Below are 21,136 nucleotides of genomic sequence, written 5' to 3' on the forward strand. Positions count from 1 at the left end.
ATCTTTGCAACCCAGGATCAAACCCAGGTCTCCCACATTGCAAACGGATTCTTAACCGTCTGAGCCAGCAGGGAAGCCCCAGTGTTTCTAATAGAGGCTTACAGAAACTGGCTTAGGGCTCAACCCTTGGCATGTAAAGAGTAGAAAGAGATCTAACTTTAGTATAGGTTCAGAGGAAAATAAAGAATGGAGAAGAAAAATAATCATTTCATTTCTATTTTTTCCTCGTCCCACATACAGGTACATGGATATTTAAAGAACTATTAAAAATATTTATTAGCTTGTTTCTTTTTTTTTTTTTGACACTCAAACACATCTTTTTATTATATACTAAATTTAAAAATACAAATCTTATTAAAAATGCTTATGAAATATCGTATACATAAGTACTGTCAAATACTATCAGATTATGACATTATGTACACTTGCTAAGGTTAATTAGAAACAGAACAACATTCATAACTTTGCTGATAATGAATTTCAGAAGTCAATATTTTAATTAACATTTGGCAACTTTGAAGTAGTGATCTGCACAGGAAGATGTCTGCAGAGGTAAAACAGTGAGAAAACAAACGGAAAAATGCAGATATTCCTGCCCTAAGTGTTATTAAGTAGATCTCTTCTTCATCCTCTTAAGTCTCAATATAACAGAAATTAAAGTGCATAAGACCACCAGGAATACCTGATTCAGTTGTACCCTAATACATACTACAGCCAATTGTGCTGCCATACTGAGGGCTTCGATCTCTGTACTGTTCCTGAGGTTTTAGAAGTTAATTTTGAAGGTGACTAGGGGAAGAGAGGCCAATACTTTTTAAATTGCACAAAGTGGCCTTAAAGTGTAGAAACACCAAAGATAAAAATATTAATTTGGGAATAGATTCAAGGAGATCATCCCTATCTATTTTGCCCTAGAAATAAAATTAGGATATGAACCTAGTTTTACCTCTGGAAAATGCTTACTAAAAATCTGTTCAAAAGATCAGACATGTACAGCAAGTACCACAATACTGTCAGTTACTGTCCACCCACTTACATACTGTATCATAAATACCAGACATCAATACCTGCCCTCCAAAGATTCACAAGAAACACAGGAAGAAGCATGTTATTACTTGACACTAATTTTGCTAATCAACATAAAGTATGATCTGTAAAAATAGGTTGTTTATTAGCTTGTTTCTATGTTTTAAAGAGAACAGTTTTACCTGGTCTTTCCACTTTTATAACTTCTGCTCCAAGATCTCCTAAATTCATAGTAGCAAAAGGTCCGGCCAGTACTCTACAATGTTAACAGTGATAAATAAATTCATTACCATCTTTAAGATTTTTATATTTATTTGTTTCTTAATGGTCCATCAACACAGACAAGCTCATATATATTAGTAAGAATTAAAACTGTTATAAAAGTGAATTGGCCATATGTATCAAGAGCTTTAAAAAGTATATTCCCTTTGATGCAATAATTCTACTTCCATAATTCTACCCTAAAGAAGAAACTGAAAGATTTTCTAAGGCCAAGATTTACATACAAGGAGTCTACTTTATACTAGAAAAACACTGGGGGATGACTAAGTAATTACGTGACAACTATATAATAAAATATTATCGTATATTTTTGTTGAATTTTGAATGACATGGAAAAAACAGCCAAAATATAACATAATGCATAAAATGTGAATAAACCTATAATTTCAATATGGTTTCATTTTTTTAAAGTATACATAGATACGCAGATTAGAAAGAAATGTGTAAATATTATGTGAATTGTCCTTAGAATAATGAAATTATAGGATATTTGTCTTTCCAAAATGTCAATGATAAGCTTACAAGCACCTTCTTATAATCCAAGAAACAAATGCTTTTTTAGAGAAGGGGAAAACTCAATCACCAAAACATAGATAAACCAATACACACCTCGTTAGATCCAGAATCTTTACACCCTCCAGTGGTTTCACATTGTCAGTATCTGGCAAAACAGAGAAAATACTTGAAGATAATTGATTACTAATTTTAGGAAGGAATAATGCATAATTTGGCTACCTGATGCAAAGAGCTGACTCATCAGCTGACCCTGATGCTGGGAAAGATTGAGGGCAGGAGGAGAAGGGAATGACAGAGGATGAGATGGTTGGATTGCATCACCGATTCAACGGACATAAGTTTGAGTGGGCTCCGGGTGTTGGTGTTGGACAGGGAGGCCTGGCGTGCTCCAGCTCACAGGGTCACAAAGGGTCAGACACGACTGAGCGACTGAACTGAACTGAATGCAGAATTCTTCATATTCTGAAAGTACTCTCTATTACTACCAAATAAATAAATATATTTTCCTTCAGATTACTAAAGGGAACTGTGTATAACACAGAACCCTTGACCAATCCAATTTATGAATCTGTAAAAATTTTAAAGCCTCTAACACCAGATTATTCCCCATTTAATAAAGTCCAAAGCTACACGTAAAATCATTTGCCTAATGAAAAATAAAAAGTTGGAGGAGAGAGGGTCACAGAGGCTGAGCACAGAATTTTTAGGACACTGAAAATACTCTGTATGATACCATAATGATGGATACATGTCATTACACATTTTCCAAACTCACAAATAGAACTTTCCATCACCTGAAAGTTTCCACCTGCCCTTTGCAAACTACCTTTCCCTCCATTTCCAACCTCAGGCAACCACTGATCTGCTTTCTGTCACTACAGTTTAATCAGCATTTTCTAAAATATTAACTAAAATAATATAGCATACACCCTTTTTTGTGGCTTCTTCCATTCAGCATAATGATATTGAGACTCATCCATGTTGTTGAATTTGTATAAGTACTATCCTGTTCATGGATATACGTTTTTCTTTATTCTTTCTAACCTACTGAGTAGGCTCGTTTTAGGTTCCAGTGGATCAAGCTGCTATGAACATGCATGTACAAGTCTTTGTTGGACATGTTTTCATTTGACGAAATACCTAGTGGAATGGCTGGGTAATATGGTAAGGTTATGCTTAACGTTCTAAGAAACTGCCAAACAGATTTCCAAAGTGACTGTACAGCAGTACATGTGAGTTCTAGAAGCTCCACATCCTCGAAACACTAAGTATTGTTAACCTTTTTTAAATTTATTTATTTGGCTGCATTGGGTCTCAGTTGCAGCACATAGGCTCTTCAATCTTCCTTGCAGCATGCAGGATCTAGTTCCCTGACCAGGAATCAAACCGGTCTCTTGCACTGGGACCTGAGTCTTAACCACTGGACTACCAGAGAAGTCCCTTGTTAATCTTTTTAATGTTACCCATTCTAATGGGTATATGATATTTCTCTGAGGCTTCAATTTGCATTCCTTTGATGATTAATGCTATTCAAAATCTCTTCATGTAACAATAGGCCATTTATGTATCTTCTACTGTGAATTGTCTCACTGTTTTTTAAATACTGAAGCAAAATATTCAAAACAATGCAAAAATCCACCAACATGTGAAATGTTAAATAAGCACTGGCACATCCATATAAAAAAATACCATGCCGATGTTAAGAAAAAATGAGACAGATCTACATACCCTGACATATAAAGTCGACCAAGATATATTCCTAAGTTAAAAAATAAATCAGGGACTTGCCTGGTGGTCCAGTGGTTGAGAATTCACCTTGCAATGCAGGGGAACCAGGTTCAATTCCTGATCAGGGAACTAAGATCCTACATGCTGCAAAGCAACTGTGCCACAACTAGAGACTCCCAGTGCCACAGCCAAATAAATAAATAATTTTAAAAATTCAAGCTGTAGAATAGAATGTGTAATATGAGCCTATGTTTGTAAACATACATAATAATATTAATAATAATGTTGGTACCTGGAGCATTCATAATGTTCTACTCTTGGCTAAGTCTTGGGGTAAGAATTTATGGAACACTTTCACTAGCTAAGTTACTTATTTCTGTAATTTTGCTTAATCCTTAAATCAGGGGAAAAAAAGAAAAAGTGAAAACATGAAGAACAAATTGAGAGAGAAACAAGATATTTTAGAGAAAGTAAAACATAGAAAAAGATCTTAAATATGAGAAGATATTTTGATATCATTAGGAATGAACTGACAAGCAATTATTGTCCATAAGACTCCAAAAATATGAGTCTTCTGTACTCATCTCTTTGGGAGCCCCTGTTTTACTTCAAATGATACAGGAAATATATTTAGAGATCTCTTCAATTCATAAATCTCTTCTCATCATAAATCTATAAAGAGAAGTCTATATTTCACTACCAAGGTCAACTCACAACCGTAATAAATTAGTAAAATTTTATTTAATGATGCAAAAACTTTTAAATGAATTCATTTAACATCAACCAATAGCATTTTACTTTTATGATCTGCGAAGATAACCAAAAAGGACTTCTAAAGCATATTTAAAGTGAAAGTGAAGTCGCTCAGTCGTGTCCGATTCTTTGCGACCCCATGGACTGTAGCCCACCAGGCTCCTCCATCCATGGAATTTTCTAGGCAAGAGTACTAGAATGGGTTGCCATTTCCTTCTCCAGGGGATATTCCCGACTCGGGGATCGAACCCGGGTCTCCCGCATTGCAGGCAGACGCTTTACCGTCTGAGCCACCAGGGAATCCCTAAAGCATATTTAAGTCATAATCAATTAATGAGTTTTAAACAGGTAAGAGCATAAACCTTAGAGACTGAATTTAATTCTCTGCTTCACTATTTACTATCCTAATGACCTTGACCAAGGTAAACATTTCTCTGTTTCAATTTCCTCATTTGAAACACCTACATCATAGAGTTTGCAAAGATTAAGTGAAATGTTATATGGGGGCTTCCCAGTGGTGTCAGTGGTGAAGAACCCGCCTGCCAATGCAGGAGACATAAGAGACTTGGGTTTGATATCTGGGTTGGGAAGATCTCCTGGAGGAGGGCATGGCAACCTTGCGGTATTCTTGCCTGGAGAATCTCATGGACAGAAGGGCCTGGCAGGCTATAGTCCATGGGGATGCAAAGAGTCAGATATGACTGAACCGACTTAGCACACAGGCACACACAAAGTACACTTCCTGCTGCTGCTGCTGCTGCTAAGTCGCTTCAGTCCGACTCTGTGCGACCCCATAGACGGCAGCCCACTAGGCCCCTCTGTCCCTGGGATTCTCCAAGCAAGAATACTGGAGTGGGTTGCCATTTCCTTCTCCTGGCATATAGTAAATGCTCACTAATACCAACAATTGTTGTTATCATCCTCATCACCAATGTAATATACAGTCCCAATACCTATTAAGTAAATAATCCAGATTTGAAAGCAATCACATGACTCATGATTAAGGAACAGAAAATAATATTATTCTCAATATTCTATACTTTAAAAAGATATCTACAGCCGTATTTTGTTTCCTTATGAAAGACCAGAATAGACTGATTTCAGGGTGAAAAACAGTTGAAAAGAGCATCCTTTATAACGTAATTTGTTGAGATATAGTGAGCAGCTTGTATATCGCTCTATCTTATTTGGCCTCTAGGATGGAAAGCTATTATGTTGATATAGCTGAGTAACCATGCAAAGAAATATAATTATAATGAAGCTGCCATCAAATTTATGCTTGCCAGAGTTGCTTCTAGGACTCCTCTGGTATTTGGCCCTAGGTTTCCATGACACAAATAAATTTGAACACCAGTGTGGATATAATTGACAGATGCCCACACAAGTGGCTCATTTGTGTGGCAGCAACCATGACATCCCTCTCCCACTGTACTAGCCAACTACTGAGACATTAAACAAAAAAGTCAAGTCCTAAAACAAACTGATCGAATATCACTATCAAATACAACATGTGATATACATCAGAAGGCTTCTTGATTTGATATTTTTACAGAGAACTTAATTACCAGAACTTAGGAGTGAGCCAGTAGATGGATATCTCTTCCAAGCTTTATTTAGAAAAGTTAGCAGGATATTTTCTTTCTAGCACAGGTTGAGTCTTGAAGGAATTCTCTGTTCCTAATAGTATAATTTGGCAGGAAATTTTAGGGGTTCAGAGTACTTGGAAAATCAGAATCCACTGGAAAACATTCCAGGGAAACTAAAATTTTTGAGTGGTAAAAAGATAGTGTGGAAGTGACACTCAAGTTATGAGACATTTAGAGACAATTCGGTTCAGCGGTAAAGTCTACACCTGCAGTGCAGGAGCCGCAGGAGACATGGGTTCGATTCCTGGGTTGGGAAGACTCCCTGGAGGAGGAAATGGCAACCCACTCCAGTATTTTTGCTTGGAAAATCCTATGGACAGAGGAGCCTGGCAGGCTACCATCCATGGGGTCACAAACAGTCAGACACAACTAAGTGACTAAGCACACAGAAAACAATAGAAAGATGGGTAAGAACGTATAATCGTTTATAATTCATGCTTCATTGACACTCAGTTTCTTCAGAACTGCCCTTCCCTTGCAAGGACTTGGCTATTACTGTGGGATTTGCAATCAAAGAAGTTTTAAAATGGCTGGATGCTACTATTTTAATGAAAACTTGAAGAAAAAATGCAAAAAGACTAGAAATAAAGGGCTACCAAATGATAGGTAAAGCATTACACAACCAAAGTACCAATGGGTGCTAATCCCTAATCCCTCTGCTCTTCTCACTTCCCAGTTTCTCTTGCAATTAGATTGGGGCCAAATGCCTGGGGTCTGGCCAATCACACATAAACAGAAGCAATATAAGCTTAATTCCAGCCCTAATCCTTAAAAACATCCGATTAGGTCCTCCAGGCTTCTATGGTCCTACTGCAGTGACTGTGAGCTAATTTGTACCACAGCCCCATCTAGCCTTTCCTGACCAATGAAGAAATGAGGCATGGGCAGAAGAAAAATGGTAGTCTCCTCTAAGCGGATGTAGAGTGTCCAAGCCAACCAGTTAGAGTTCCATTTCAGGGGTAAGTTGCTTCACTGCTAGCAGCAGTCATCAAACGGAGATACGTTAAGACTTTCGTAAGAAATCAATGAATCATTTTAAAGAAATCAATTTCCAGATCTTAAGCTTCCATACATATTTTTCCCCAAAACTGATCAAAGAAGACCTACAAATAAGCCTTCTTTCATGACAAGGCTTCTTACACTGGGTAAAAGGAAAGCATATTCCTCACACATTACAGATCTTACCCTCACCTTAGTTCTTACTATAAAATTTATTTGTGATAAACAAATTTTTTAATATGAACTTAGTATATGCAATGCGTTGCTAATCAAAAGTCATTTAGGAGAAAGACCACTAGTGTAGACTGGAACATTGAAGGGTAGAAAACAGTACCAACTTAGAGACTTTATAAGTAATCAATTTATAGTTATAGGATTCACAACCAAAAGTCAGGAAGCCAGAGAAAAAAGCTTCAGGGTTGAGGCCTCTTTAATGAGCCTGAAGAGAATAACTCAGGGATAACAAGTGGCTGAACCAGGAACTCGTGGAGCAAATGACAGTTGTAAACTACAGAATATGAATGCCCACAAACCCATGAGACCCCTGAAACTTCACCATGTAGGTGATGAGGCTTTCTTCCAGAAGAAGACCGACCAAAGGGAAGACCTTCGTGCGAATCAGGGAAAGTCATCCATTCCAGGGGACAACCAGCAAAACACCATCATAGGTACTTGAAGGGCATTCTAATTATCACAGAAAAGAAGACAACATGCGAGTGCGAGATGTGGGAGGGTGGGAACCGGGGGCAGTGTTAGATGGTGAATGTGATGAGCCTATTTTAAACACAAAAAGGGAACGGAACCCTATTTTACAGACCAACTGCAAATAAAACAGGAGGAACAGATGGAAAGGGAAGGGACAGCCTGGGAGAAGTGAGTAGACAGATACATATGTCAGAAAAAAATGTTTATGATTTGATTTGTTTTCAACAGCTTCCAATAGGTCATTCTGAAGAGAAGGAGATGTCTAGAAGAACTTAGGATACTTGCTGTGAAGTGCTATGGAACCCTCCCAGGGATGTCTCTTTAAGTAGTAAAGATAAAAATGATTCTCTAAGCCTTTTAGAGTTTGGCAGGGTCCAGATCAGATCAGATCAGATCAGTTGCTCAGTCGTGTCCGACTCTTTGCAACCCCATGAAGCGCAGCACGCCAGGCCTCCCTGTCCATCACCAACTCCTGGAGTTCACTCAGACTCATGGCCATCAAGTCAGTGATGCCATCCAGCCATCTCATCCTCTGTCGTCCCCTTCTCCTCCTGCCCCCAATCCCTCCCAGCATCAGAGTCTTTTCCAATGAGTCAACTCTTCGCATGAGGTGGCCAAAGCACTGGAGTTTCAGCTTTAGCATCATTCCTTCCAAAGAAATCCCAGGGCTGATCTCCTTCAGAATGGACTGGTTGGATCTCCTTGCAGTCCAAGGGACTCTCAAGAGTCTTCTCCAACACCACAGTTAAAAGCATCAATTCTTCAGTGCTCAGCCTTCTTCACAGTCCAACTCTCACATCCATACATGACCACAGGGAAAACCATAGCCTTGACTAGACGGACCTTTGTTGGCAAAGTAATGTCTCTGCTTTTGAATATGCTATCTAGGTTGGTCATAACTTTCCTTCCAAGGAGTAATCATCTTTTAATTTCATGGCTGCAGTCACCATCTGCAGTGATTTTGGAGCCCAGAAAAATAAAGTCTGACACTGTTTCCACTGTTTCCCCATCTATTTCCCATGAAGTGATGGGACCGGATGCCATGATCTTCGTTTTCTGAATGTTGAGCTTTAAGCCAACTTTTTCACTCTCCACTTTCACTTTCATCAAGAGGCTTTTTAGTTCCTCTTCACTTTCTGCCATAAGGGTGGTGTCATCTGCATATCTGAGGTTATTGATATTTCTCCCGGCAATCTTGATTCCAGCTTGTGTTTCTTCCAGTCCAGCGTTTCTCATGATGTACTCTGCGTAGAAGTTAAATAAACAGGGTGACAATATACAGCCTCGACATACTCCTTTTCTATTTGGAACCAGTCTGCTGTTCCATGTCCAGTTCTAACTGTTGCTTCCTGACCTGCATACAAATTTCTCAAGAGCCAGATCAGGTGGTCTGGTATTCCCATCTCTTGAAGAATTGTCCACAGTTTATTGTGATCCACACAGTCAAAGGCTTTGGCATAGTCAATAAAGCAGAAATAGATGTTTTTCTGGAACTCTCTTGCTTTTTCCATGATCCAGCGGATGTTGGCAATTTGATCTCTGTTTCCTCTGCCTTTTCTAAAACCAGCTTGAACATCAGGAAGTTCATGATTCACATATTGCTGAAGCCTGGCTTGGAGAATTTTGAGCATTACTTTACTAGCGTGTGAGATGAGTGCAATTGTGCGGTAGTTTGAGCATTCTTTGGCATTGCCTTTCTTTGGGACTGAAATGAAAACTGACCTTTTCCAGTCCTGTGGCCACTGATGAGTTTTCCAAATTTGCTGGCATATTGAGTGCAGCACTTTCACAGCATCATCTTTCAGGATTTGGAATAGCTCAACTGGAATTCTATCACCTCCACTAGCTTTGTTCGTAGTGATGCTTTCTAAGGCCCACTTGACTTCACATTCCAGGATGTCTGGCTCTAGGTCAGTGATCACACCATCGGGATTATCTGGGTCGTGAAGATCTTTTTTGTACAGTTCTTCTGAGTATTCTTGCCACCTCTTCTTAATATCTTCTGCTTCTGTTAGGTCCATACCATTTCTGTCCTTTATCGAGCCCATGTTTGCATGAAATGTTCCTTTGGTATCCCTGATTTTCTTGAAGAGATCTCTAGTCTTTCCCATTCTGTTGTTTTCCTCTATTTCTTTGCATTGATTGCTGAAGACGGCTTTCTTATCTCTTCTTGCTATTCTTTGGAACTCTGCATTCAGATGTTTATATCTTTCCTTTTCTCCTTTGCTTTTCGCTTCTCTTCTTTTCACAGCTATTTGTAAGGCGCTTTGTCCACAGCCTTGTCTAACTCAATGAAACTAAGCCATGCCCATGGGGCAACCCAAGATGGGTTGATGGAGAGATCTGACAAAATGTGGTCCACTGGAGAAGGGAATGGCAAACCACTTCAGTATTCTTGCCTTGAGAACCCCATAAACAGTATGAAAAGGCAAAATGATAGGATACTGAAAGAGAAACTCCCCAGGTCAGTAGGTGCCCAATATGCTACTGGAGATAAGTGGAGAAATAACTCCAGAAAGAATGAAGGGATGGAGGTAAAGCAAAAGCAATACCCAGCTGTGGATGTGACTGGTGATAGAAGCAAGGTCCGATGCTGTAAAGAGCAATATTGCATAGGAAACTGGAATGTCAGGTCCATGAATCAAGGCAAATTGGAAGTGGTCAAACAAGAGACAGCAAGAGTGAATGTCGACATTCTAGGAATCAGCGAACTGAAATGGACTGGAATGGGTGAATTTAACTCAGATGACCATTATATCTACTACTGCGGACAGGAATCCCTCAGAAGAAATGGAGTAGCCATCATGGTCAACAAAAGAGTCCGAAATGCAGTACTTGGATGCAATCTCAAAAATGACAGAATGATCTCTGTTTGTTTCCAAGGCCAACCATTCAATATCACAGGAATCCACGTCTATACCCCAACCAGTAACGCTGAAGAAACTGAAGTTGAACGGTTCTATGAAGACCTACAAGACCTTTTAGAACTAACACCCAAAAAAATGTCCTTTTCATTATAGGGGACCAGAATGCAAAAGTAGAAGTCAAGAAACACCTGGCATAACAGGCAAATTTGGCCTTGGAATACGGAATGAAGCAGGGCAAAGACTAATAGAGTTTGCCAAGAAAATGCACTGGTCATAACAAACACCCTCTTCCAACAACACAAGAGAAGACTCTATACGTGGACATCACCAGATGGTCAACACCGAAATCATATTGATTATATTCTTTGCAGCCAAAGATGGAGAAGCTCTATACAGTCAGCAAAAACAAGACCAGGAGCTGACTGTGGCTCAGACCATGAACTCCTTATTGCCAAATTCAGACTTAAATTGAAGAAAGTAGGGAAAATCACTAGACCATTCAGGTATGACCTAAATCAAATCCCTTATGATTATACAGTGGAAGTGAGAAATAGATTTAAGGGCCTAGATCTGATAGATAGAGTGCCTGATGAGCTATGGAATGAGGTTCGTGACATTGTACAGGAGACAGGGATCAAGACTATCCCCATGGAATGAAAATTGGGGGGGTTAAGAAGGCACAATGAGGAGCATGTTTCCAAGGACAGAGGCAGGTCTTAAGGTGGCCTAGCTATGTTCTTGTTGTAAATTCATTCAAACTTTTCATACATACTATCAAACTGTCCACCAGAAAAGCAGCACCAATATATACCAGCATCAGCCGTGGAAAACAATGTTCTCCACTAGCTCCCATAACCCACAACGGCTTAGTTTTGGGAGCTTTTTGTTTACTTGTTTGTTGTAAATTCAACAGTTAAAAATTTGCACATTACTACCATTTTAATTTTCATTTACTTAGTGACAAGAAATTACACTGCTTTTCATACTTTCTCTTTTTTTTTTTATCTTCTCCTGTAAATAATGTTTTCTTCTTGTTGGCCCATATGTCTACGGGCACATTTATCTTTTCCTTATTGATCTGTACGGGTTCTTCGTGTAGTAAGAATATTAACCTTTTATGAGTACAAAACACAAAGATACAAATTCTAGTGACATTAAAATTTTATTCACTCTTTTAAAACAAAAAATTGTATCTGGAAAAGAATAATTACATTCTTTAACATTTTTCTTCATGTCAAAGTATTCTGTCAACAATTTTATTATATTCAATAAAAACTTTCATAAGTGACTTAATGCATTAACACGTATTACACATGGCTGAATATTAATCAAAAAGAAATACACTTGTATAAAACATTTCACCTGTGCTTGACTACTATGGACAATGGAAACATGCTTAGAACTGAAAAGAAGATCATTAACAGTAGTTTGGCTCTCAGAGACAAGAACAAGTTGCTTCCAACACCTGCTTAATCAATGAGAACATTACATAAGTGATAGTTAAGTGATCTACTGTGTTCAATGCAGACCTCATCCTATTAATGAATGAACTAATCATATCCTAGAGATGCATTTACTTTTCTACTCTTGACAGTCTTTAACATGCAACAGCTAAACAGCTAACAAGAGAAGAGGAAAACAGAGATAATCTGAAAGGCCTCAGGGAATACTATGGTAGCTTATGCTCTAAGTATATCACAGTAGCTCCACTCCACCCCCCATCCATGGGTTCCTCAACTACAGATTCAACCAATGGTGGATTGAAAATATTGGGGAGAAAAAAATTCCCAAGAGCAAAGCTTGAATATGCCTCCCACGACTATTTACAGAGCAGTTGCATTGTATTTACAACTATTTACATATTATTTACATTGTATTCGGTATTATAAAGTAAACACAGAACATGTGGTTATATGCAAATACCAAACCATTTTATATAGTAAGGAACTTGAGCGTCCTTGGATTTTGGTATCCAAGGGGGTGGAATCCTGGAATCAATCCTCTGCAGATCCCGAGAGATACCAGAACAAACATTTCCAGGACTAGCTTCAGGAGCACATATACTAAAATTGGAACAAACATTTCTAACATAGAAACTATTAAATACACTCTCCTGTCCTAAGAAGTGCTTTCATTAAAAATACATGGTCTTTAATACCCATACTTATTCAAAACCGTGGTTTCTGAAGCAGAGATCAGAGTTATTATTTCTTACATCAAGACATGCACCATTTTCTCCCCAATTAATAAGTTGCAGGAGTCATAATGAGAGCTGGTGGACTTCACCTGCACGTCCAAGGACTGAACCCAAGGAAAGGTCCCCCAAATTATAAACCAATCAGTTTGTATGAGACAGCTGCTGGCACTGCACCTTCCCGCAAAAAAGCAGAGACCACTAATGGCCCTAAAGTAAGCAAATTCTCCTCAGGAAGAAAGGGGGATGGTCCCTGGGCTGACTCTCTGGAATGTAAATAAATGTCTCCAGGGGGAAAGATAAACTTCACTGGGTTAACAATCTCAATCTTGGGAAAGTATCCAAGGCTCTGAGTTTTATACCCCTATGAAATATAAACATAAATTTCCTGGAAGCTCTCTACCATTTCAGTCATCTTTTAACTTCCAAGGCTTGGCCTTTAACCCAAGTTCTAGTTTTCTTAGCGTAGAAAGCCCTGACCATGCAGAAACATGAAAATATTCACTCCTTGGTAATAAGTAGTAAAAACTAACCAAAGTATTTACGTTTTCAGCACTCATTAATACCTGATGCCTACCAAACATATTGGGTTTCAAATCCTTTCTGGAGAGCCCTAGAAATTCCTCAGAGGTGCCAGAAGTGTCTTTTCAAGGAGGCAGATAAAGGAGGAAACAGAGTGAGCAGCTCTGGGAATCCCAATTCCTCCTTCAAACACGAAGCCATATGCTCTCAAAACGGCTCTACCAAAAAAAAATTGTTTTTAATCTACTGAAAAAAAGAAACACTAAAAAAAACTTTGGTAACCCCAATAAAGATTTTCTGTCTTATAGAAGGAGAAGGCAATGGCAACCCACTCCAGTCTTATAGAAACGGACAAGTTCCCATTTTCACTTACACTTAAATTTACACTTAAATCTGTGATACTCTTACTTGCATTAATATAAAACGTGTAAAACATGCATCATCAGAAAGTTAGCCAATTATTTTGGAGATCCCCATATACTTCATAGGTACTGAGAAAGTTCCTTAACGCTTTGCTTGTTGATGTCCTCTAAGTACAATGTCACTTGAAGACATCACCTAGCCATTAATAGTGTCTTCAATAAATGCACTATCCTATTTGGGATCCTGTTTTCTAAAGGTGGTCCTCCCTAAACAGTTCTACAATTCTCTTTTTGTCAGAACAATACTCGTGTTACTCACACAAATGTTAAAGTGCCCTTTTCTCCTCACAGGATTCCGACTTCATTCATGGAGCAGCCACCATACTCTCACATACATCATCCCACTTCACTTTTCTATTTCCAGGTAATACAACATAAAACTTCCTACATTTCTCTCCCCCGGAACTCACCACCACATAAACAAATTGAAATATGCGTCTTGGGACCTCAGACCCATCAGCTTAGGCTGTCAGATTGCAATCCCCAGGTTAACACCTGTGAAGACTCTAGCTACATTTACAAATGTTCACAATTAAAGTTATATCTACTAATCTCTAAATGTCTAAAAAAGATATGCCATGAAGTACATATTATGAAGCCATGAAGATGTTAAGTTAAACACTTTGACCTTTAAATTGATTGGTCAAAAATGATGTACTTTAAGGACAGGAGCCAACCAAAAATGTACAGATTAATACTGGTAAAGATATAAGACTGCTGTAATCCCCACCTTCTTAGGGACTCTTTAATACCCCCCACCCCCAGTGTCTATGCTGAGAGCTTTGTACTTTCCTCCTTTCTGATAAATCCTATTTGCTTGCTACCATGAGAGTCTGCATGTTCGTGGATTCCATTCTTCGACTCCGTGAACAAGAAGTTAGATTCCCGTTTCAGTCACTTAATTTCTCTTGGACAATCTTTCTCATCTGTAAAAAGGCAAATTGCCTATACTCAGAAGTGATTCAAGTGGAATCTTCAGTTTTCATACAATTAAGAATGTGCTCTCCCTCACTCCTCCTATATATTAATACCTGAAAACATAACGGAGAGCACAATGTCATACATAATCTACTCGTCAAAAATTTCACACTTTATTTCTTGTTTCTAATACAAGTTCATATGTGTGGAAGATAACAAGATATCGCTACAGGGAAGAACATTCCAGAAGTACAAGCCAAGTAAAAAGACAACTTACAGTACTTCACTCAATTCAACAAATCATTTGCTAATTATTTAACTATTAACAAAGGTAATTTAGTCCCTGCCACCCTCATTTCTCTGCGCCCTCCCACCAAGAGGTAGACTGGTGACCTACCTCTTGATGACATTAAAGGTCATTACAAGTGAGACTCACTAACCCACTCATGTGGGTTATGATGTGACCCACTCATTCATTCAATAAATATCTGAGAGCCCAATTACCAGGCATTAAACTATGTCCAGGAAGGTGAATTTCCGGACAGGACAGTGAAAGAAAGAAGTCGCTCAGTCGTGTCCGACTCTTTGCAACCCCATGGACTGTAGCCTACCAGGCTCCTCCGTCCATGGGATTTTCCAGACAAGAGTACTGGAATGGGTTGCTATTTCCTTCTCCACGGAGTCTTCCTGACCCAGGGATCGAACCAGGGTCTCGGCATTATAGGCAGACGCTTTACCATCTGAGCCACCAGGGAAGTCACTAGGATAGAGGTATGTTTAAAGAGGGTACTCTGGGAGGATCCTCAGGCCTTAATTGCATCACAAAGCCTCAACGTGATTACCCTGCCTTGATTGATTCTACAACTTGTGTCTAAAGGAGAAATCTGAAGAACCAAATTCTCTCAAACAATGGCAAAAAAACTGCGTGTTTCTCCATTCATCAAGGATAGAAGCTAAGAAAACAACACATTCTTCAGCTTGCCACATGCCACAGAATATGTCAAACGGAAGGTGAGGAGTGGAAGCTGCAAGAATGTTCATAGGCTGAAAGGCACAGATCCACGCTACCCATTAGGCTATGATTAAATGAGTCCTAAAATTCTCTAAGATTCTTTTTCCTACAAGCTGATTTCAAGGCTCACCGTAGACTTTCATCCCCAAATTCGAAGGGAGTCAAGATAGTTTCAGAAAACTGCAATAAATCCAAATTTCATCTTCTAAATAAAATTCTGAGCCAGGTCTTCGGTTCAAAGGTGTGTTTATACCTTAGGGGTCATTTCTTGAATGATCACATTTTTCTTTATAACCAAAGGTCTGTGAAATGGCCATTATTTTAAGAGCTCTGGACAAATGTTCGTTTTGAAAATCAGGATCTCTGCTTCCTAATCACCTCCCTTACCCGACTTCATTTAACAAGAACAAGGAAGGGAATAAAGTCCGGCATCTGCGAACAGTCTCACCCCCGAGTTATTTAAAGATGCAGTCTGAAATCCTTTCTGAAATGCAGCTGGTTGCAGGGGTGGGGGGTAGGGGGTACATTTTTCAAGTTATTTAAACATGGGAGACGAGGAGGGATGAGTAAGGGAGAAAGGCGAGTCCGCCCGGTAGGCCCGCGCGGGGCCCGGACCGGAACCCGGACGTCGGGCAGGGTGACCACTCGGCGATCGCGGAGCCAGGGCGCTGGGGAGACGCGAAAGGTCAGAGGGCGGGCGACGGGGTCAGCGGATACTACAGGAAAGCGCACCGCTCTGCTCAGATTGCCGCCTGAGTGGGAAGGCTGGGACTGGGGTCTCTTTCGCCACCTGGACCGAGTTTCGGAGGGTACCTGACTGCGGGCGGCCGGTCCACAGCCCCGTCCCGCCGCCCGGGCGGGAGAAAAGGCCGGTTCTCCGCAGAGCGGCGACCCTCGCCAGCGACGCCAGCATTGCGCGCCGCTCACAAATCCTGGCTCCCCGAGTGGAGAACTCCGCGCTCGCGCGGCCACTGGGGGCGCCCGCGGACAACTCATCCCTCTCCCGGCACCAGGTGGGAGGGGCCGGGCTCGGCCCGGCCGAGCTCCCTTAACCACCCACCCAGCTCTGGGCAGGCGTCTAGTCGGTGGGTCAGTCCCAACCAAAGCCCGCGAGACTTCAAAGGCCATTGCTGGGGCTTCCCCGGTGTTTGGCCTTTCCTTTATCCATTTTCCGCCTCCTTCCTTCACTTAACTCAATCTGTACCCAATTCGATAACGTACTTATCCTGCCGCCCTAGAGGAACCTTTGTGAGCCCGGAACCAATGTGCTATATAATGCTGGAGGACGGAGGAGTGTTTTGGTGAAGGACCGCCAAGTATAAGAGAAGGGTTGCTCGCGACAGTTCCGGCAGGAGAACGCGCCAGTGAGATCCTTGTCGTCGTCCGCTGAGATGCAGCGACAGAATTTTCGACCCCCGACTCCTCCTTACCCCGGCCCGGGTGTAGGAGGTTGGGGGAACGGGAGCAGCTTCCGGGGTACCCCGAGCGGAGGCGGACCGCGGCCGCCATCCCCGCGGGACGGGTACGGGAGTCCACACCACACGCCGCCGTACGGGCCCCGATCTAGGCCCTACGGGAGCGGCCTTTCTCCGCGACACGGCGGCAACTTCCCTGGGGGCCGGTTCGGGTCTCCGTCCCCTGGCGGCTACCCTGGCAACTACTCCAAGTCCCCCGCGGGGTCCCAGCAGCAATTCGGCTACTCCCCAGGGCAGCAGCAGACCCACCCCCAGGTAATAATAGCCAGCGTTTGCCGAGCTCTTACTGTATGGCAGGCATGGTACTCCCTTTACGTGGATTATTTTGACTCCTCTATGAGGTGGGATACTGTCGTTAGCCCTGTGTTGCCGATGAATAAACTGAGGCTCAGAGAAGTGTAGCTTTCTTTGGAATGCTCTACAAAGTGGCAGAGCCCGACTTGTTTCTGGAGCCCTCCTGCTTTTTCACCAGTACCGTGCCGCTTGTGCACAGGAGGTTTCCCTAATTCCCTCTCCTTTGTCAGGGGCATGGCCTGTTGGTAGCAGTAGACTATGCCGAGTCCCCGCTCTCCGAGGGGGAAAAACAGCGAATGAATCCCTAGCGTAGAGCTCATCTGTCTTGAGTTATAGGCTAGTGCCATATCCCTACTGTTGGCACCTTTTTCTTTTCTTCTTCCACTTTTTTTTACCTTGGTTTTCCGAATACAACTGGCTTCTGCTCCAAGTCTTTGTAGTGTTTCTAGGATTCTGTGGTTTACAACTTAAATGTGCTTAGTAGTTTTCCAACTTTATGCTAAACCAAAACACCTCTTTGAGTGTGGAGCTAATGAGATGGGAAGGTTTAGAAATTTTGAAGCTGTAGGGTAAAAGAATTTTACCTCCAGAAATTTGCCTCCAGAAAAAATAGAGAAATAACAGAAAACTACATTTCTTATTTCATCATCAGCTTTTCATTTGGCAAAGTTAACACATTAGAAATCCAAAAGAATTTGAACTGACAGTGGGCATAAAATTATTAAGTATACCAAATTGGTTTACTTTTTAAAAACACTAGATTAAAAGAAGCATGGACTTTGAAATTGAACATAACTGGGTTCAAGACATAATTTTTAACTAGCAGTGTGACCCCCACTAGCCGCTAAAGAAAAAAGTTCCACTCTTACCTCTGCTAAATGTCTTTAACTAATGATTTTTTTCCTAAAGGGTTCTCCAAGGACATCTACACCATTTGGATCAGGGCGTGGTAGAGAAAAGAGAATGTCTAATGAGTTGGAGAGTTATTTCAAGCCTTCAATGCTTGAAGACCCTTGGGCTGGCCTAGAACCAGTATCTGTAGTGGATATAAGCCAACAATACAGCAATACCCAAACATTCACAGGCAAAAAAGGAAGATACTTTTGTTAACATTTCTGAAATTCAACTGGACGCTTCATGTGTCAGGAACATCTTGGACAAAACTTTTACTTGTAATTAAATTGAAACCTAACATGGTGACTTTGGGTAATTAGTTGTGTGTTTCATCATATCAAGTATTTTTGGTATTACAGAAGACATCTGGTAGGATAATTTGCAATATTTAGCTCTCTGGAAGTGCCTACCACAATTTAGAAGATTAACATTTTCCAAATGCTTAACATTCTTGGTTATATAATGGACATTTGCCTTTTAATGTTTTTTCCAGTGTTTTAAAATAAAGCAGTTTGTCTTTCTAGCTATATTGTGCTTTTGTCATATGCTAAAAAAGAATTATTAAAATAATGCTTTGTAATCACATAGTTAGAATTCATAAGAATATATTTTGGATACTGCTTTTGAAAATAGACCATACTTTGTGCTGTAGACAGGTCTATATATTTGTTCATAGGGAAAAGGGGGTAAAGGAAGAGAATAAAAAAAATTTCTATTCATATTATAACCATTGTTCTGTGTCCATATTTTATGAAATGCTTTTGTAAAAATGCATTGAAACTTGGTAGAAAGTTAGAGAAACCCACTTACGCTTAAATTTAAAACTATTTCTAGCCTTTATACTCATTTAACTGAAAAAGGCAAGGATGGACCTATTTCTTGCATAGCTAGATTAAAGAATTCTGCGTCTGAATTTCTCTACTCCATATCTCCCAGTATTGTGGAATTATTTTCTCTTGAGTCTAGGAAGATGGCTATCAGCAGTCTCAAATCACTTCCATTGTGAAGAGAATATTTCCCAACTCTCGTCAATCCCAGTGAAGACAGATTGGTCATGCTTGGTCTTTTTTTGTAGTCTTGATCCAATAACTATGATCAAGGCAGCGTAGCATAATAAATTTGAACATGGACCCATCCCTAGAATGAGGCAGAGTCCCATGATCTTAGACCCACTAGGCCTACCGGGACTAAAGAAAGGTTTTCCAAAGGACGGAATGCTGTGTACCTATGCCTGTGGTAATGAGAAAAATATAAAGGGATTTTCATTTTCCCCAACTATTTAAACAAAACTAAGTCTTAGAACATTCAAGCTTTTTAGGTATTTTGGGGTCAATATAAGATGAAAGTATAGCTCATTAAAATTTTGTTTAAACATTCCCAGAAAGAAACTTCTAAAAGGGAAACGGTCACACCAGTTATTTGAGCCATAACCAGTTCTATTTGTATGTTAGGTCTTTCACAAAGGCAAAACAGAAAATAAGGATTTAGATTAATAAAAGCTTCATGAGACTCAGGACTACTACTGTTACTATATTCTAATACTATTACTATACTGAAAGATGAAGAATAGAGAAATTCAGAGGCAGGCTAGTTAGGTGAGTTATTTAACTTCTCTGTGCCTCAATTTTCTTATGTGTAAAATGAAAAAATTAACAGTACCCATGTCATAGAGGTGTTGTGTTGAGGATTAAATGGGTTTATATGCGTGAAGACTTAGGCCAGAGCCTGGCACATAGTAAGCACTCTAAATGGCAGCTGTGACTTTCTCACTCACCCCTATATCCTCAGCTCTGAGGATGATGCCTGGAAAATAGTAGCTGCTTAATAAATATTTGGCGAATGGATGCTGACATTCTGATTACAACTACTATATTGCTCTGCCTTTATCTGCTGTATACAAAGAAGATAGTAATTTTCCCCCCAATATTCTAAAGGGAATGTCCTACTTTTCTTAACGTCTTTCTAGATGATTTGAGGTCATGATGTGTGATGAAAATTAGAGCAAGTAGAATACTTTTATTGAACTTTGTAGGTAAGAAAATCTCTAAGAAATGGGATTTAGAAATAATTATTAGGCCATTGCTTAGAGATCACTGGATTATTGACAAAAAAAAAGTCCGATGTTTTATGTTAATATATATTAGCATATTTGTAAGACATTCAAATTATAATTTTCTAATGGCTTATGTACATTTTTACTAGCTATAAGTGTGATCTTAAACAACTAAATGTAGAATTTATTTTTTGCCAAGTTACCAACATCTGCTTCCAGATATCTGACCTTTCTGATTTTAAAAGAAACATTTTTGTCCTCGGTAAATGTAAATTGCTTTTTTGCTCTGGTTATTAGTGTACATAGTTATCAAAGGTCTTTAAACATTGATATTGATTTGTTTATGTTACTAGCCTATTTTGTTTAGCTGAGTGAAGAAATTGATCATTCTTTTAAATGAAAAATGACTTTTAATCGTTTCAGAATGCACATTTTTACCTCTGTAGAAATGTTAAATAACTTTTTTAGGGAAATTTATAGTTAAGCATGCTTCTTAAATATTCATATAGTTGAAGAACAGAAGTATAATCTATAGCTGGGTCTTAAAGACAGAGATACCTTTAAGGGATTCAGATCCAGATCCTCAGATCCCAAATGTACTCTTTGTTAAAATGATGTGTTTAAAAACATTTCTGTCATCAGTGGATGATGCTAGTTCTCTATTTTCCCTTCTGCCTTTTCATAATTACCCTTCTCCCACTTGACAAAAGATACCTATGGCAGCTTTTGTTTTTCAAAAATGATACCAACAATATTTCAGGTCCCTGAGACTCCTAGAACCTTTCTGTACCTCATCAAGATGTAAACTTATGTCCCTGGCCTTTCAACTT

General features: G+C 39.8%; 2 protein-coding genes across 15 annotated transcripts in view; one reads left to right on the forward strand and one right to left on the reverse strand.

Moving 5' to 3' along the window:
- SUGCT (succinyl-CoA:glutarate-CoA transferase) overlaps window positions 1–16,536 on the reverse strand; it is an 875,539-nt gene extending 859,003 nt beyond the window's left edge. For 13 of the 14 annotated variants that reach the window (XR_009494110.1, XR_009494109.1, XM_059885353.1 and 10 more), the window contains exons 1-3: window positions 16,404–16,536; window positions 1,918–1,969; window positions 1,209–1,282 (exon numbers count right to left, since the gene is read on the reverse strand). Coding sequence is in view for 12 of the 14 variants with exons in the window: in XM_059885353.1 (XP_059741336.1) it covers window positions 1,209–1,282; window positions 1,918–1,969; window positions 16,404–16,503 (226 nt within the window). In the remaining 2 variants the exon portion in view is untranslated. 14 annotated transcript variants of the gene reach the window in all.
- Window positions 16,537–16,937: 401 nt separating this feature from the next.
- MPLKIP (M-phase specific PLK1 interacting protein) lies at window positions 16,938–18,980 on the forward strand. The gene is made up of 2 exons (NM_001075389.2): window positions 16,938–17,320; window positions 18,269–18,980. Exons 1-2 carry the CDS (start codon window positions 16,982–16,984, stop codon window positions 18,467–18,469), a joined length of 540 nt encoding a protein of 179 aa, NP_001068857.1. The 5' UTR covers window positions 16,938–16,981; the 3' UTR covers window positions 18,470–18,980.
- The last annotated feature ends 2,156 nt before the right edge of the window (window positions 18,981–21,136 follow it).

This window comes from Bos taurus, chromosome 4 (assembly GCF_002263795.3).
Source record: "Bos taurus isolate L1 Dominette 01449 registration number 42190680 breed Hereford chromosome 4, ARS-UCD2.0, whole genome shotgun sequence".
NCBI lineage: Eukaryota > Metazoa > Chordata > Mammalia > Artiodactyla > Bovidae > Bos > Bos taurus.